At 37.5% G+C, this 18346-nt stretch overlaps 1 protein-coding gene across 1 annotated transcript in view; it reads left to right on the top strand.

Annotated features, from left to right (window-relative positions):
- COG3 (component of oligomeric golgi complex 3) overlaps window positions 1-18346 on the top strand; it is a 72131-nt gene that overhangs the window by 37161 nt on the left and 16624 nt on the right. Inside the window, exons 14-17 of the mRNA XM_008706835.2 lie at window positions 4247-4352; window positions 8927-9051; window positions 12558-12647; window positions 15749-15869. Of these exons, the coding sequence (XP_008705057.2) occupies window positions 4247-4352; window positions 8927-9051; window positions 12558-12647; window positions 15749-15869 (442 nt within the window). The remainder of the gene's footprint in view (window positions 1-4246; window positions 4353-8926; window positions 9052-12557; window positions 12648-15748; window positions 15870-18346) is intronic.

The following is an 18346-nucleotide window of genomic DNA, read 5'->3' as shown; positions in this document are numbered from 1 at the left end:
ACACCATAACTAATAGCAAACTTACTAAATTCAAGATTTTTTGTACTTTTTTTTGTTCTTAGATCATATCCTACTAAAATAAACAGTCAGATTATTGTCAAACTTAGACCTTTGATTCTAACTACAGATCTGAAGATTTTAAACTAAGAGCTAATCCCTTTAGACTGGGGATTTTGCCCATGTAAGGTTGACATTTGCATGGCATGGGGGAAGTGTAGAGTTAGAGAGACCTAGGTTCATATCCTAGCTCTGTCAGTCAGTAGCTGTTACCTAGTTTCTATGAACATGTGTCATTATTTGTAAAGTAAGTGTAACACTACTTACTGGCCATTGGGGGTTGCTGTGAGAGTGGAGATAGTGGCTAGCAAGCGCTTGACTTTCTAGTCATATAGTAAACGGTGACTGTTATTGTTAAGCCCCTGAAATATTTAAAAACAATACTTGACTTTTTAAAACAGTCTTTGATTAATTTAAGTAATGAGTGAAATATATTACCAGTTAAAGATTGTTTTTTAAATTTTAGTTTTTTCCCACCTTTATTGAGATATAATTGACATATAACATTGTATAAGTTTAAGGTATACGATATAGTGATTCTGTATATGTATATATTGTGAAATGTTTATCACAATATATTCATTAACATCCATTATTTGACATAGTTACATTTGTGTGTGTGTGTGTGTGTGTGTGTGTGTGTATGTGTGTGGTAAGACCTTAAAAAATCTTTCTTAGCAACTTTCAAATATACAATACGATATTGTCGGTTTTTAAAATTTTTTTAAAATTTTCTTTTTAAAAAATTTTATTTATTTATTTTGAGAGAGTGTGTGTGCAAGCAGAGAAAGGGGCAGAGGGAGAGGGAGAGAGAGAATCCTCAAGTGGACTCCCTGCTGAGTGTGGAGCCCAGCGCCTGGCTCGATCCCCTGCCCCTGACCCTGAGATCGTGACCTGAGTCCAGCTCAAGAGTTGGATGCCTAACTGATTGAGCCACCCAGGCGCCCCATACAATACAGCGTTATTAACTATCACTACCATTACTGTATATTAGATCCCCAGGACTTGTTTGTCTTCTACTGGAAGCTTATACTCTTTGACCACCTTCCTCCCTTCTCCCACAATCACCAATCTGTTTGCAGTTTCTATTTAATATTTTTTAAAAACAAGACATTTGACTTGTTGGTAAAGGTGAGTTTTGAGGTGTCTGCTCTTTTTTATTAAAATTTAATATGAAGGGTGTTGTCCTTTTACTTTCCCTTACCTATAATAAGAACGTGTCTATTTTTAACTTATTAAAACAAATTACTAATCTAGTTTGTTTGGAAAATATCTAAAATATGTAAAATAAAAGTACATTTTAAAAGCAGTTACCAGTAGCCTGATTATTTTATTTGAAAAGTTCCAAAGGGAATTTTGATACTAGTGAATTTGAAAATATCCCCTGAAATAATTTTGCTAAGTCATTACGTGTTTCTAACATATTTTCAAAAATGTAGTCTAATTTTTGCAAGGTTTGCAAACTACCCTTGCTTGATTATCATTGGCTTCCAGCAGGAGTGCTGACTTAAATTTATTTGTCTGTGAAAAATAGGTTTAAAGTCCATTTTTTCATAAGTGTATCCTATCCTGATGAATATAGGATATTCATCAACATGCCTTTTGATACCAAGTGGGAATCTCTGTTAAGTTTTAAATGTGGCTCAGATATTATGCTGTTTCTGTTTAGACTGCTTCTCCTGGATGTCATACATCCTGATTTTCTTTTCTTCCTTTTTCTTTTTAAAAGATTTTATTGTTTAGAACAGTTTTAGATTTACAGAAAAATTGAGAAGGTCTTACAGAGAGTTCCCATGTACCCCATATCCAGTTTTCTCTGTTATTTAACATCTTATATTAGTGTGGTACACTTGCTGTGGTTGATGAGCCAGTAATGATACATTAGAATTAACTATAGGCCATAGTTTATTCACATTTCCTTAGTTTTTATAAAATGTCTTTTTCTATTCCAGCATCCCCATTATCCATTTATAGTTCATTGCATTTGTTTTTCATATCTTCCTAGGCTCTTCTTAGCTCTGACAGTTTCTCAGACTTGCCTTGTTTTTGCCGATTTTAATTAAACATTTTTGAGGGGAATTGGTTAGGTATTTAGTAGGGTGCCTCCCTATTGGAATTTGTCTGAGGTTTTTCTCATGATGAGACTGGTGTTATGTGTTTTTGGAGGAAAACCCAAAGTACTATTTTTATCACATCATACCTAGGGTAGATACTATCAGTATTACTTGTCACTGTTGATGCTGACCTTGATCACCCAGCTGAGGTAGCATCGTCAGGTTTCTTTCAGGAAGTTGCTCTTTTTCCCCAAGCCATGCTGCTTCCTTGAGACAAAGTATTTATATACATGATATGGAATTTTTCTGCAAGGGAGATGTTTTTCCTTCTATATATGTACGTATGTATTTATGTATTCACTTATTGATACCAATATGAACTCTTGGATATTTATTTCATACTTAGGGCTATTGTCCACTGTTTTATGAGCACTTCCTTATTTCTTGGCTCTGTAAGATGCTCTAGGCTCATTTTGTCTATTTCCTGTCTTAGCCCTAGAATCAGCCATTTCTCCAAGGAGTCCTGGCTTCTTTTATTGGAGAATGGTATTAGAAAATAAGGTCTGGGTGCTAGATGTACTAATAGCTATAGAGTGTTCTTGCTTTTGGGCCCTCTCAGCTGACAGAGCAAAGAAATGTATGTATGTATACTAACCCATTTCTGTTGCCGCACATCCTCACCAGCATTTTAATTTAACCTAACTTATTTTAGTGCCTGGACTGATAAACATGTTGTAGTAAGTGTGTTTGTTTTAAAGCTAACAGGCTTAAATATACCAGGCTATTTAGTTTACTACCCTTACCCGTTTTAAGAATGTTCTCAACTTTCATCCCTTCTCCTGACTTCTATTTAAATTTATATTTTGGGTAGTTATATTAATTATTTGTATAGTACTTTTAAAAAATAATATGTAAAATCAACCTTGCAGGAATCAGATATATGGTAGGTACGGCATGTAGTTTTGGCGCTGTTTGTTTGCTACCCAACTTTCATTATACTGCAAGCTCATAGTAGCAGTATTGCTAATAATTCCAGGGAACGGATAGGTAATCCGTTTGCAGGAGTTACCTTGGCTTTGAAGGCCACAAAATGGATATGATGAAGACTAGGTCTGTGTCTCAGTCCAGGCTGGGGAATTGTGTTCTCCTTCCTTCTTCCCCTTCTTTCTTTGTCTTCTTTATGAATATTAGTTTTATATTATAGATAGAATGCCTGTTTTTGAATAGTTCTGACAGGATGTTAGGTGACGAAGTTTACCAGAAGTCGCTCTCCCAGGGTGATATAGTGATAACGTTTAGTATGTTTATTTAGTCATCACATGGCCAGTGTCCTGATGTTTCCTTGTGTGGACCTTTTAGCTTAAGAGTGCCACTTTCAGTAAATATGCTTGCTTTGTTTTTCTTTTGTTGAGGGGCAGGAGCATCAGGCGATCCTGCTGTGACATCTGTGTGCCATTGAGGGGTTGGTTGTACTTTCTGGTTTCTGCCTGCAGAGTGAGAGGACTGGCCCGAGTGATATGGAGTCTGTCTCCCAGACAGTTTTCTGGCCATTCCTTTTGGCAGTAGCTACGTGTTTGTTAGTTCTTCATTTTTGTGTGTGTCCACCTTTATAAAACTGTAAATGTAAATTAGTGAGCTTTTCATTACTAACTTAGTAGTTAGTGACCTGTGTGTATTTGATGTTATTCTTTAGGAAGTGAAGAAGGGTTTCGAAAATAGCTTACTGTAGCTGTCACATAAAGAAGAAAACCAGTTGTTTAGATTGGTCAGTTACTTGATGAAAGCATTTCTGACATTCAGATCATATCCTAGCCAATCTTAAACTTTGTTTCTAAACATCAAGTTGAAAATTAGCTTCTTATACAAGCCTTGTGTATTTGACCCTTCAGCAGATACCCGGTAATGGTTCTGAAATTAGTGGTTCACAGACGTCTGCGTATGTGTTTTTGGGAGTAGGGACACTCTATACTAATTTAACTTTTTCATTTCCATGGGTTGTTTTGCTGTGGTTCTCTTAATTAGTCCATTCATTTATTAACTAGTCTTTTTTTTAACTTTACGGAAAGAACATGTTCATATTGCCGAACACAGCTGAAAAACTACACTTTAATCTTTCTTCTGATTTCTTTATATAGCAAATTGCACAGAGTTTAAAAGATGAACAAAAGAAGGTACCTTCAGAAGCTTCGTTTTCAGATGTTCGGTTAGAGGAAACGGAGTCTAATAATCTAAGAAAATCCGGTATGTTATGATGCTTAACTCCAACTTTTATTCATTCGTTTAAACTTTTATTGAGGACTTGTCACGTTCTGGGCATGAGAAACAGTTTATGCCTTTGAGGAGCCCACACTTGAATGGGGGGAGATTGATAAGCCACAGATATAATTGAGTGGTGACGTGCTAAAGGTATGTACAGTGCACTCTTGGACCATGGTAGAAGGGCATCAGAATTATGAAGGGAGGTGAGCTTTCAGTGGTGTCAGAAAGCTGTACTATTTATAAAGGCAAGAATGAGAGAGCCAGGTGAAGTAGGGCTGTTCAAGGTAGAATAGCATGGAGGAGGGCAGGCAGGAATGGAAGACCATGGTTGCTTTGGGGAAGTCAAGTGGTTTGGTAATGTTTGGGCATAGGTTATTTGTAGGGAAAAGCAGGTAAAACAGGCCAGATAGGTATCAGTGATAGTCTCATGGACTTTGACTTCTTGCTAATATAGTGTATTGGCATGATTGTACTTACCAGATTTGTATTTTATAAATACATTGAGTGCCTGAGACTGGGGTAAGATACTGATAAAAATGTATGGGATAGCTTGGACTAGGGTGCACGTTATGCAAGGAGCAAAATTGTCTAAGAAGCATGCTGGATATTTATGAATTACGTAGACAACAAGCTATATGGAAAGCAGGGTGTCCCTTCCCCTCTCCTCCTAGCTGTAAGGGAGACACTGAAGCTCAGTTCCTCATGGAGCTGGGACTAACTGGGAGTTGGGGTAATAAGAATGGGAGGCTTTAAAGAGCCCTAGTTGTCCCTAAATCTCCAGGTTTAGGGCATGATCAGGTATTGTGTGTTACTCTATGAACAGTTGATAACTCAAAGCCAGACTGCCAAGCAACCTGGGTATTCCCTGTCCGACAAAGACATTTTATCATGCTTGTCCCATAGGAAGAGAGACCCATAGGGGGTTAAAATTTCCTCCTTTGAAATAGAACCTGGGCCATGTCTTCGTATACCTCTTGTTTCTGGTGTACACCTTGGTCCTAATAAACCTCTTCAAGAGTTATTGGAGAGACTAGAGTACATTTCTGTCTTATTGACCCTGGGCTTACACACTTTCCCTTTCCCTAGTAAAGTCTATTCTTTCACCCATGCTTGGCCTTAATATAAATAAGGTATTTTTGGCAGAACTGTAGAGACTAGTTAGGAAACTGTTTTGTTTTCCATTTGAAAGATAAAGGTTTGAGCCAGGACACTGACAGGGGGATGGAGAGAAGTGAAGAGACGAGGTATCTGGTTAAGAGTGTGAATCAGTAGAATTTGATGACACAGTAGATGTGGGGGCTGAGAAAAAGACTTAGCAGGGTCCATGTGGAACAACTGAGAGGGTCTGTGTATATCGACCTAGAGCTGTGCTGTTCAGTATGGTAGCCACCTGCCATTGAACATGTGAAATGTGGCTCATCTGAATATGCTGTTAGCATATAAAATACACACCAAATTTCAAAGACTTAATATGAAATAAAGAATAGAAAAAACCTTATTAGTAATTTCTGTCTTGATGACATGTTAAAATGATAATATTTTAGATATATTGGGTTAAATACATTAAAACTCATTCCACTTGTTTCTTCTTACTTTTTTTAATGTGGCATTTTAATGTGTTAACATTTATAGCTCACATTGTATATCTGTTGGACAGTACTGCTCTAGAACTATAAAGAGGACTGATTTGGAGATAAAGATTGTAGAGTAATTGACGCTTCGGGCTTGCGTAGGATCACCCCAGGACAGAGAGTACAGTGACAACAGCAGAAATCTGGGGAGAGAACCTCAGCAGATGCTGACATTAAAGAGCAAATGGAGGTAGAGGAGTGTCCTGGGCCAACAGCAAGAGAGGTCAGAAGCAAGCAAGGGGTTAGGGTGTGATTGAAGCCAGAGGAGGAGGGGTTGGCAGCGTAGTTTTGGGCAGAGGGTGAGAAATAGGAAATCACATAGCTGTCGTGGTCAGAAAATGGGATGCTAAGATTTAATAATTAAGAGGTGGAATAGTTTGGAGTAATAAGAAGGTCTGTAGAAAGTAATAAAGTAATTCTAAAAGAAGGTCATGAGAAAATCTGTGTGGTAGGGAGTGCAGGGGTGGGGGTGAAGGTCTTTGGAATTGACAACCATGTGATTGTATGGTTATTGATGCTACTTAGAATGGTGATAGAATTTGGGATGGAAAACAAGTCCGAGTCAAGTGGCAAGGGGAGCAAAGAAAGAGTACAATCACTTTTCTTGATTCTTGATTCCTTGGTTATGTTGGAAGTGAAAATGAGAAGCCTCCAAAGTGAGGACTTTAAACAACATGGTGTTCATGCAGTAGAACTAGGTGCCAGGGCGAGCTGGTAGAGGGACCATTGTGTGAAGAGGCCGATTATCAGTATCTTCAAAAGCAGAGGCCCTGTTCTCTCCTTAGAACAGGTAGGGGGAGGGTGGGGCTCACGGAGGGTGCAGGAGGGAGGAGCCCTGCTCTTCAAAAGAGGCAGCCAGTAGGCACTCGCCTTTTGATGGCTTGTCGTGTAAGTAGACTTTCCCTGTCAGTTGTTTTAACTGTTAACTATTTTTCACAGGAAAATGAAAATAAATAAATAAGCCAACTTCTGGCTTTAAAGTACTTAAATAGATTTGTTTCACTAAACTTTTATTTGGGGTACTTTTTGGCTCTTTATATTGAAGGAGGGATCCTGCAGATACCATAATCTTAGCACCATCATAGATACTTAATCTCCTAAATATTCTTTGATATAATTTGTCTAGTTTATTCTTTCTGAGGAACTTCATATAAAGGAGATATTTTAGTTTAAAATAAGGCCTTATAGAAGAGCTCTTAAAATTACACAAATATTACATGCTTTTGAAAAGCAAAAAATTCAGCTTACAGAATTATAAAGAGAAAGCACTAACCCACCACATTCTCCTCTTTCTTTTTCCCCAGAAATCTATACTACAGCCTCCAGACCTTCTAAGCAGAGACCGTTCTAGCTCGTTCGAATATACAGAAAAGTTGAAAGAACGATACAATCAACAGTGAACACCTCTACCAACCATCTGGATTCAAGACTTAACATTTTATCACATTATATATACATACATTCTTTTGCTAATCATTTTTTTTAAGTTTATTTATTTAAATAATCTTTACACCCAGTGTGGGGCTCGATCACGATCATTGTGTAATCTTTACACCCAATGTGGGGCACCCAAGATCAAGAGCCGCATGCTCCTCTGGCTGAGCCAGCCAGGCGCCCCAATCTTTTGCTAATCATTTTGAAGTAAATTATTGACATCATTGTCAGTTTACTCTTGAGTATTTCATCATCTCTCCAAAAAATAAGGACATCTCTTATATAACCCTAAAACATTATTGCATTTCATAGAGTTTCCTAATGTCCTCTAATACCCAGTCCATTATTTCATTATCCTCTCTTGTTCCAGAGTATTATTTTAGCTCTGCTGTTGTAGCTCATTTGAACTTTGGTCCATTGAGCCGAAGTGAGTGTGCTTTCCTTACAAAATGTCTCTGCTTAACCAAGCTCCCCACCTGCTCCTCCTCACCCTCATCAGAGTGTCTGTCCTGTCTCGGAGAGAGGGGGGCAATTCTTCTTACTTGGGAATTGGATAGACTAGGTAGGCCTATAAGTAATACAGCTAAGAGCATGGAAGGCAGTCTGTCAAACCAGCTTTGATTAATTTTCCTGTTTAACATTGCTTTTTTTCTTGTCATTTCCTCACCTCCCTTGGCTCCCACTTGCTTCTACATGACTGCATACAGATCTACTTGCTTTTTTATAAGGTGTATATACTGTTCATTCATCCCATAAAGATTATTTTGTTTGTTTTAAAGATATTTATTTATTTATTTATTTATTTATTTATGATTTTATTTATTTGAGAGAGGGAGAGAATGAGCAATGGGGAGGGGCAGAGGGAGAGAGCAGGAGAAGCAGACTCCCCTCTAAGCAGGAAACCTGATGTGGGGCTCGATCCCAGGACCTGGAGATCATGACCTGAGCTGAAGGCAGATGCTTAACCAACTGAGCCACCCATGCACCCAATTTTTATTTATTTATTTATTTATTTATTTATTTATTTATTTAAGAGAGAGAGAGAGAGAGAGAGCATGAGGGGAGGCAGAAGGAGAGGTAGGAGTAGACTCTCCACTGAGCAGGGAGCCTGATGCAGGGCTTGATCCCAGGACCCTGTGACCATGACCTGAGCCGAAGGCAGACTTTTAACTGACTGAGCCACCCAGGTGCCCCTGTTCCATAAAAATTATTGATCACAGTTTTGAAATAGCTGTTTGAGTTAAGCATATATATATGAGGCCGGAATGTATATATGTATTTATATGTAGTCTCACTTATTGTGTTAAATATCAGCTGTCACGATTCCTATGGGTTCCTATGGCATTATTGATCGAAGGTGAAAAAAACTAGAAAAAAATGGATGCCTCCAGCTATAGATAACTAACGAGAACAAAAGTTTATGTTTACCATGCAAATACGACAAACTTCCATGTGTGTGAAATGTGTCTCTTTTTCCATTTGGGTTTTTAGGTTCAACAGAATCCCTCAATCCCAGACCACAGACCACAATTTCTCCAGCAGATCTTCATGGAATGTGGTATCCTACAGTTCGAAGAACTCTTGTGTGTCTCTCCAAATTGTACAGATGTATAGATGTACGTGTATCAGTTCTTCTATCTTTACTGTAAATGGCTTACTCTTTCAGGTGAAATTTTTTAATTTTAAGATCTTGATGTAGTATTTTGTTTGGTATTAAATTAGAATCATGATTTTTAGATACAGAGGTAAGTTTAAGATCAATCTAATTTAGGGATTCTCTTCTAAAAAAAAAAAGATTTTATTTATTTATTAGAGAGAGCACGCATGCACGACCTGGGGGGAGGGGAAGAGGGAGAGGGAGAAGCAGATTCTCCGCAGAGCAGGGAGCGCAATGCAGGGTTCCATTCCTACGACCCTGGGATCATGACCTGAGCTGAAGGCAGATGCTTAACCGACTGAACCACCCTGGCACCCCTAATATAGGGATTCTTAACCTGTGGATTCTGTAGACCCTTAGAATTCACTAGTGGCCTTTGGAGAGTCTATGAACACCTTGAAATTGTGAATAAAATTGTGTTTGTATGTTTATATTTGTCTTTCTGAAAGGAGAAGGATTATAGCTTTTATTGCTTCTCACAGGGATCTATGACCACATAAAACTTTAAAACTACTGGTTAATTCATCTGTTTTTGTTTATATTAGTTTATATATAAAGAAAAAGACATGCTAAAAGGTTAAGTGATAATGTCCAGTGTTACATGGCTATAATACACATTTAGTATTAAATTTATTATTAAATGCATCTACTTTGGTTTTTTCTTTTTAAAGATTATTTATTTTAGAGAGAGCGTGTGTGTGTGCGAGTGGGGGGGTGGAAGGAGAGGGAGAGGAAGAGAATCTCAAGCAGACTCCCTGCTGAGCCTGACATGGCGCTTGATCTCAGGACCCTGAGATCATGACCTAAGGTGAAACCAAGAGTCGAATGCTTAACCAGCTGAGCCACCTGGGCACCCCATTAATTTAGTTTTGTGCTGCATTTAAAATCAACGTTCTTTTTTTTTTTTTTAAGATCTATTTATTTGAGAGCAAAAGCATGGGGCAGGGAGGCAGCATGAGGGGCAGAGGGAGAGAGAGAATCTCAAGCAGACTCCCCGCTGAGCACAGAGCCCAGTGTGGGCCTCCATTTCATGACTCTGAAATCATGACCTAAGCTGAAATCGAGAGTCGGATGCTTAACTGACTGAACCACCCAGGTACCCCTAAGTCAGCATTCTTAATAAGTAGTATTAAGATTACATGCGTTTCTTAGACTAATTTTAGTTATTTGCTGAAATTAACAGTACCTTTTTTTTTTTTTTTTTTTAAGCACTACCTTAAACATTATGCATTGATTTTAGGTCAGAGTTACTGTAAGCACTCCAGAATGTTTAATGATATGATTATCAATCTAGAGAAAGATTAGAGTTGTCTATACTTACTGTTAGGAGTTTGCTGCTGAAATAATTTATAAGATTCAGTTTTTTAATATTTTATTTATTTAAGTAATCTCTACACCCAACATGGGGCTTGAACTTACAACCCTGAGATCAAGAGTTACATGTTCCTCCAGCTGAGCCAGCCAGGCACCCCTAAAATTCAGTGGTTTTAATTTAAAATTTGATTGTTACAACTCAAATAGCATATAAAGAGAAAAGTGACTACAACAGCAATGTAATTAATTGTCCAGATGCTACTGTTTCTTAAGAATAGAGTTCAAAGGGGGTGTTTTTCTCCCCCACCCCCCCGTAGAGATGTTCCATATCTCAGAGGCCTAGGGGCCGAACAAGGTTGCACAGTTGTTTCATTGGTTCAGTAGAGTGCACAGTACTTAGTATCTATTTTAAGCTACATAGTTATTGGAGTTTGTGCTTAGAGAAATTTTGAAATTCAACCAGAAAATACCTTTTGGCCTGTTCTGGGACTTATAGGATGAGGCCACAACACCTCTACAGTTAGATGTCTTAGCCCTTTTGCCCAGCTAATGAGCTGTCTTCCAGAGGGAGGTTTGGACATTGGCATCTCCTCTTCCCCAGGATCCCTAGTAGGTGTCCTGAATGATGGTATGAGGCTGGGATTCAGAAACTGCCTAGAGTAGATCCAGGATCCCAAGGGGACACATGGGGGTATATTCCATATAAAATCCGTTATCATCACAGGCCCTAGTGAAGCGTTTTAGCTGCTTAACAGGGATTTAAGCCAAACAGTAGGGTAGACCTGAGGACACAACTCTGCCTGTTTTTATTTTATGTTCTGGAGCTGCCCGTTTTTTGTTTTTGTTTTGTTTTTTTTAACCTAGCTTATGTCCAAATCGTATCCCTCTCTATTTTAATCATCTAAGGCGAGGAAAGCCAAGTCTAGTGAAAAACGCATTAAGACTGAGCAGGGGGAAGAGAGGGTCTTAGTCTAAACTGCCCATCTTCGGTCTTCCTCAGGCAGGGGCAGTGACCTGGCAAGAGGTATCCCTAATCTTTTCTTACTACAGAAGCCTCATAGAAAACAAATGAGAGGGAAGCAGTACAAAAAGAGAATAACATCAAGTAGAGATCAGGACCCAGGACTGTGGCCTCATAATAAATATTTTGCTCATATTCCTCCATATCAATTCCATCGCAGGTGGAATGGAGGCAGGGAGGGAAGCAAGGGACTGGCGGGCGACCCTGCCCAGGCCAACATGCCACACCTCTGGCAAGATGTAGAAATGGCAGAATTAAATTAAGAATCATATTTCACATGCTATTTGTAACGCGATTATTTTGTTTTTACCTAATTATATTTTATAAAAATTTTACCACGTCCTTCAGCATTCCTGTATTTCATGCATAGTATCCTATAATTTATATTTGCTAGTATTTTATTTGTTGACTCCCCCGTCATTGAACATTTATTTGCATTTTTTTGCTGTTTTAAATAATGTAGTAAGAGCCACATGAATGAATTTTATAATACAATACTGATTAATTGTTGGGGATACATTTTTAGAAATGGGTTTACTGGGACCCTGGGTGGCTCAATTGGCTCAGGTCATGATCCCGTGGTCCTGGGATCAAGTCCTGAAATCAAGCCCTGAATTGGGCTCCCTGTTCATGAGGGAGCCTGCTTCTCCTTCTCCCTCTGCTGCTGCTCTCCCTCTCTGTCAAATAAACAAATAAAATCTTAAAAAAAAAAAAAAAAGTGGGTTTACTGAGGCTTTGTCTTAAAGTTGGTTTTATTGATTTAAAAAACAGCCTACAGTATGAGGCTATATTGGAGTCACAGCTCCGTGGGGTCAGAACCACATCTGCCTTGTCCACCCACCCCTGTGCATCCAGCAGCATTTAGCACTGAGCCTAGCATGGAATAAGTGCTAAGGAAATTGTTGAAGGGTCACATGAGAGTTCTGAGAGATGCAAATTACAAAACCACGTGTTGGTCTAGACAGGTTGCACGGGAATAGGAAACTCCAGAGGAATATTGCCAGTAATATAAATTCATCCAGTGGATAAGGGCAAGCAAGCATTCATTGTTCCTTGTATTCTGTTTACAGTTTCTCTTTTTCCTGTGTTGTGAAACATTTCAGAGTAATGTTTTTCTTTTATTTCACCAGAGGGCAGTGTTCCAAGGATTATCACAGGAAGCCTTGTCTGCCTGCATTCAGTCGTTACTTGGAGCATCAGAGTCTATCAGCAAAAACAAGGTTTGATGAAGTGTTAGGTGAAATCTTGCTACCTATAATAATATTGTGGAATACAGCATTTATTTATAAGCACAGAAATTCAAAACCATTTTGGCAGTAGGATTTGTTTACTATGACTTAATTGAGGCCCTTTAAGAGAAGCTTGAAGAGTTGACCCTTGAACAACACAGGAATTAAGGGACTCAGCCCCCCTCCAAGTTCAAAATCCTTGTAGAACTTTTGATTCCTTGAACACTTAACTATTAATAGCCTGCTGTTGACTGGAAGCCTTACTGATAATAGAAACAGTCAATTAACACCTACTTTGTCTGTTATATGTATTATGTACTATCTTCTTACAACAAAGTAAGCTAGAGAAAAGAAAATGTTATTAAGAAAAATAGGGAAGAGAAAATACATTTATAATACTGTATACTATAAAAAATTAATGTATAAATGGGCCAGTGCAGTTCAAACCATGTTGTTCAAGGCTCAGTTGTATTATATTGTACTGCTAAATAAAGACTACACAGTATAAAGGAGTGCCAGCTTTGCTAAAAATACTGAAAATGGTACATTGGTTATAAATTGGTTATATACATTGGTTATAAATTCTATAGGGTAAAGGTTTCTTATTATAGCCTTAGCAGCTGGGAAGGTGGTAGACTCCTGTTTCCGTGAAAGACCAAAACGGTGTTTATAAGGGAACATAGCAATTTATAATCATCCCTTCAGTGATGGTTTTAAATAGTTGAATGGCCTCACTTGGAGGAAATCAGCCAAGTCAGTTTGGAAGACAGACAATTGTGGCCCATGGGTTCCGTGACCAGAAGTAGTTGCCATGACTTCGTGATTTAGTTTTTAATCAAGAAGGGATCTAGGACTGAAGGCTGCTCCCAAGGCCCCTGAGAATTTTTTATAAGCATGGTCAAAAGTGTTGCTTCATTTAACTCTCCATTAAAATACCTGTCTCCATTTAAATACTCCATTAAAGGGAGGAAGCTGTGGGGGCTGTTTCCAGGGAAACTTTTTTGCTGTGGTGTATTCAAACCTTGTGAATCTTTCTGGACTTCCAGATTTACAAACTTGATTTCTTACTTCAAGGCTTTAGATAAATTAGGTTAAAACAAAACAAAACAAAAAAAAACAAATGACAAAAAAACTTCCTGCAAAAGAATTTGGGATTCTGTTGCTAGGAAAGCTGTACTTCTGATTGTGACCACTGCATTCTCCCATTCATGGAGTGGAAGGTTGAAATGAAATTTTCGTATGCTGGAAAGAGGATGGAAAGTTAATTGTAGACAGGCAGATTTCACTTTTAAAGTATTTCTAAGCTTGAGCTCTCACATTTCTTACAATACATGAAATCAGGAAACATGTCTAATGTTAGGCAGATGGTTAAGTAAATTGTGGCATATTCCATAGAGTAGACTGTTACACAGGCATTAATTTTTTTTAATGAAGCAATAACATTTAACTTAAATATGTTAAGGCAAAAAAACAAGATACTAGCCACATATACATTATGACTTTATGTAATGAAAACACGCAATAAAACAATAACATTGAAAGTTTTTGGGTGAATGTGGATGATTTTCCCTTCTTTTCTCTACACTCTTCTTTATTTTCTAGATTTTCAAGAGTGAGCATGTATTTCTTAGACGATAAGGAGGAAAAAAATGATCTATTTTAAAAATAAGTTTATATGCTTATGTCTTCTTGTACCACCTCCTTTTTTTAGAGGGAGGAGTGAAGGGCTTTTTGATTATTTAGTCCTTAGCCTGTGAGGCTATCCTATTTTTGTAACTGTGCTTCCTACATATTATAAGAGGTTTAAGTTTGTGTGAGGAAGCCCTCGATTTGGCAAGCATTAGCTATTTTCGTTGCTGAGTTTGTATACTTTGCGTTTCAAGAAAAAAGTGATTAATAAAAATGACCGCTTAATGTCTTAGCTTAAGGCGAGAAGTTGTTACCATACTTAATTGAGCACCTAATATATTAGTAAACTAACGTGATACTATTTGCTGGATTATAACAGCTTTAGTAAAGTAAATCTATATTATACTATTTTTGCCCCTTGGAGTTGTTAGTTTTTTAAAAAAATAGAGCAAGTATTCAAAATGTGTCATGCTTCCTACTTATTTAGTGCTCTGTGTTCCAGAGTGCAAAGTGAATTTCCATCAAATAAATCATACTTACATATTGATTATGTGTTTATTTAGAAGGAGGAAGGAGAGAGAGAGAGACACCAGAGAGGAGTTACTTTGTTTAATAATTAATAACCCCTTTAAAATTGTTGTCGTTTGCTGAAGGACAATTTTATTCTTTTCCTAATACAGTATAACGTCATTAGAAATATTTTCAAAGTGAGAGTCTGTCTTGATTAAGCAGCAAGAAAGAGCAAATGCAGCCTTGCCCTTGTTAATATACAGACTTTTTTTGGAAGTAAAAGTTATGATTATTCAGTGTTTCAGGATTGGGTCAGAGCTTTGAGAACTAAGCTTGAATCATAAGACTCTTCTAGATGGGTACTGCCAGGGTAACTCTCAGGGTATAGTCAGTGCTCTGTTGGTGGCAGGATAATCCAAAATGGTAACCCTAAATCACTTTTGCATTTGGAAGCTCCTTTTATGTAAATATGAATATTTCTGATATTCTGGATACTGAAACCACTTTGGCCACATAGTGAGAGCCATGTTACTTGAAGAGAAACTGGAAAGCCATGAGAGGTCACAGTTATGCTCATGCTTTGACTTTTTCTTTATTTCCCGCTCCGTGCTGAGGTTAGGTCACTTTATCTCTTCTGTTTCTAAACCAAGTTAAAGTAGATTTGATTTCTTTTTCTAAATGTGTTATTTATAACCTTTTGTCTGATTTACTTTCTTGGATTGACGAAGTAGAGTGGGTGACAATGTTACTAAGAGTTTGCAGCAAGATTTTTCCCGATAATCCTAACATGGGTAATATGGGGAGAGTTGATTGCATAACAAAGGAGTATTGGTACATACAGTTAGGTTAAGGTCCATGAACCTAGGTAGATTAATGTTTATTAATAACACCATGTGTTTTACATGTTTTTATTTAATCTGTGATAATACCCATTTTTCTGTCTTACAATTTAGACTCAGATTGATGGACAACTTTTCTTAATTAAGCACCTTTTGATTCTTCGTGAACAAATTGCTCCATTTCATACTGAATTCACCATTAAGGAAATTTCCCTGGACCTCAAGAAAACTAGAGGTACTTCATTGTCCTGGCTGGCACAGTTGGGTGTGTTTGACCTGTCCAAATGTGCCAGCAAAGGTTATAGGTTTATTTTATGTTCATCTGCAATTTTTTTTGCATGCTGTGCTTGCTAAGCATGTTACTTGTTCATACTAAGCTGAGCTATCAACATCCTAATTACATCTAACTTGCTCTATTTTCCTTATGAAAGAAACTGTTTCTGAGCATTTCAATTTGTAATATAGCATTACTTCTCTTAGACTCTGCCACATATTACCATAACCAGTTAAAAAATGAAAAATCAGTGTAACAGCTACTTACAGTGTCAGCCAATTGGGGGGATTTTAAACATCGAGTAGAGTTTGTCAGTTCATGAAAATTCAGGAAGCCAGCTGGGTAAAATGGTAAAATGGGAGTACTTATCCAAGAGTCTGAAAGATTTGGGTTCTGTTCCTCGCCCATCATTTCCTGGCTCTTGTGTGATCTTGGATGGGTGTTTTAGCTCTTCTGTCCCAGGTGAAATGAGCAGAATCAACTTGTCATGATAACTTCACCAGGTTACTGAAATCATTAAGCTTGAAAATGTATGTTAAAGTGCTTTGTAAGCGTTAGGTGCTTAAATAAGCCTAATTGATATTATTAAATCAGCTGGTTGTTAGTTAATCGTTTTGGGAAAGATGATTCATCTGTCCTAATGATTTGCTTCTGACTGAATTAATAAGAGATGATTTCTAAAAGATCAAAATAGTTATTTTCTAAGATGTTGATCTTAAGCAGTTAAGGATATACTATGAATATTCCTAGTTTCTGTTACTTACTTATAAGTTATCTAAACTTTATCTTTTCTTAACCATTTCCAAGAGAATTAAGCTGTAATGCCTTAAGCCATTGTTTATATAATGGAACTTTCTCTTAAGTATTGGGGGAATTGAGAAAATAGTCATTTAAATTATTTCCTGTACTCTGGTTCAGAGAAACTCCAAATACAGGATTTCCAGGGGTAGCCAGTTGTTAGTTCCCTAGTGACTGTGCTTATAAAATGGTGGGCTTGACTTAACTCACCTGAGAACCAAAGTGGTCTCATCATGAGTCATATTAGAACAGTTTACACTTTCTTTTTCCTAATGCTCTCTCCTTTCCACCATAGAGAATACCTTTTGATTCTGTTGGAATTTGTGAATAGTAAACCTGTGTGTTACTCATATATTTTGTGATTTATTTTTTATTTTGTTTTTTTAAACGATTTTAGTTATTTATTTTAGAGGGCTGGGGAGGAGCAGAGGGGAAGGGAGGGGGACAAGCAGACTCCTTGCTGAGTGTGGAGCCCAAGAATGAGGGGCTCGGGCTTGATCTCAGGACCCAGAGATCACTACCTGAGCTGAAACCGAGTCAGACACTCTACGACTGTGGCACCCGGGCGCCCCTGTGATTTTTTTTTTTTTTTTTCCAAACAGCAGCCAGATTTCCTGGCTTTTGCCTTTATAGAATGCATAATTTTTTTTAGAGCTTATTCTCATAAGAGGCCTCTATCCCCCAACCAACCTAGTTGATATCCTTCTGTCCTTTCAGTATGAGATGTGGTGGTAGTGCTCTAACCTTGAAGAGTGCCAGGGGCTGATAGTCCTTAACTTTATTGAAGTGATGAGACAAAGTAAGGCTGATCTACTTTCTTTCACTTTTTTTTCTAATTTATAATTCGTTGCTGCTTAGTTCTCATATAGATCCACTGAAGTGTGAGAAAATGAATTACCCTAAAATTTTGACAAATAATGGTTTGAAGTCTGTTTTCCCTAAAACATTATAAAGCCTGTATAATCCTACCATATGCTTATTTGATTCTATTTATGGCAGACAGTCTTTTAGATTATCTTGTAGAAAAGACAGCAGAAACAAAGCTTTACTCTCAATACTGAATCTAATAGGTCTTTTTCAGTAAGATCAGGGTCAAGGCAGTAAGTCCTGTTGTGGTGTATACTTGTAAAAACCAGGGTTGGAAGCATTTCGTGCTTTGCTTCTGCAGTGTGGCAAAGCAAAGAAATGGTCTTTTCTGACTATCACTGAAGAATACTTGCTCTCTTTACTTTTAAACCTCTAACCTCTCATGACTAACATTATATCTTAATTGCATTTGAACATCAATGAGACCTCAGTTAGTACTTTGCATGGATTCTAGTTAGTCTGGAGGTTAAGGGGTAAATATGTCCTTTTGGTGTTTTCTTTCTGGCTGACACATTAGTTTATTCATTCTGCTTCAAATGAATAAGTTTCTGTGCCAGCCAGGATCTTAACAAATGAAGCTGGGTAAGTATATGAATATTTTTTGGAAAAAATATTTAGCAGCAATAAAAGTAAAGCAGTAAAATTTTAAGGTATCAGTTACCATTTATCTTTTTTTTTCTGTAAATGGATAATTGAGATTAATAGTCATTAAGTCTGATTTCTAGAAAATAACTGTGTGTGGGTACTACAGCCATGGTTGGCACTAATCTCAC

Source organism: Ursus maritimus, unplaced genomic scaffold, assembly GCF_017311325.1.
Source record: "Ursus maritimus isolate PB19 unplaced genomic scaffold, ASM1731132v1 scaffold_10, whole genome shotgun sequence".
Classification (NCBI taxonomy): domain Eukaryota; kingdom Metazoa; phylum Chordata; class Mammalia; order Carnivora; family Ursidae; genus Ursus; species Ursus maritimus.
Note: the sequence above shows the minus strand (reverse complement) of the source record. Positions and strands in the feature narration are given on the sequence as shown.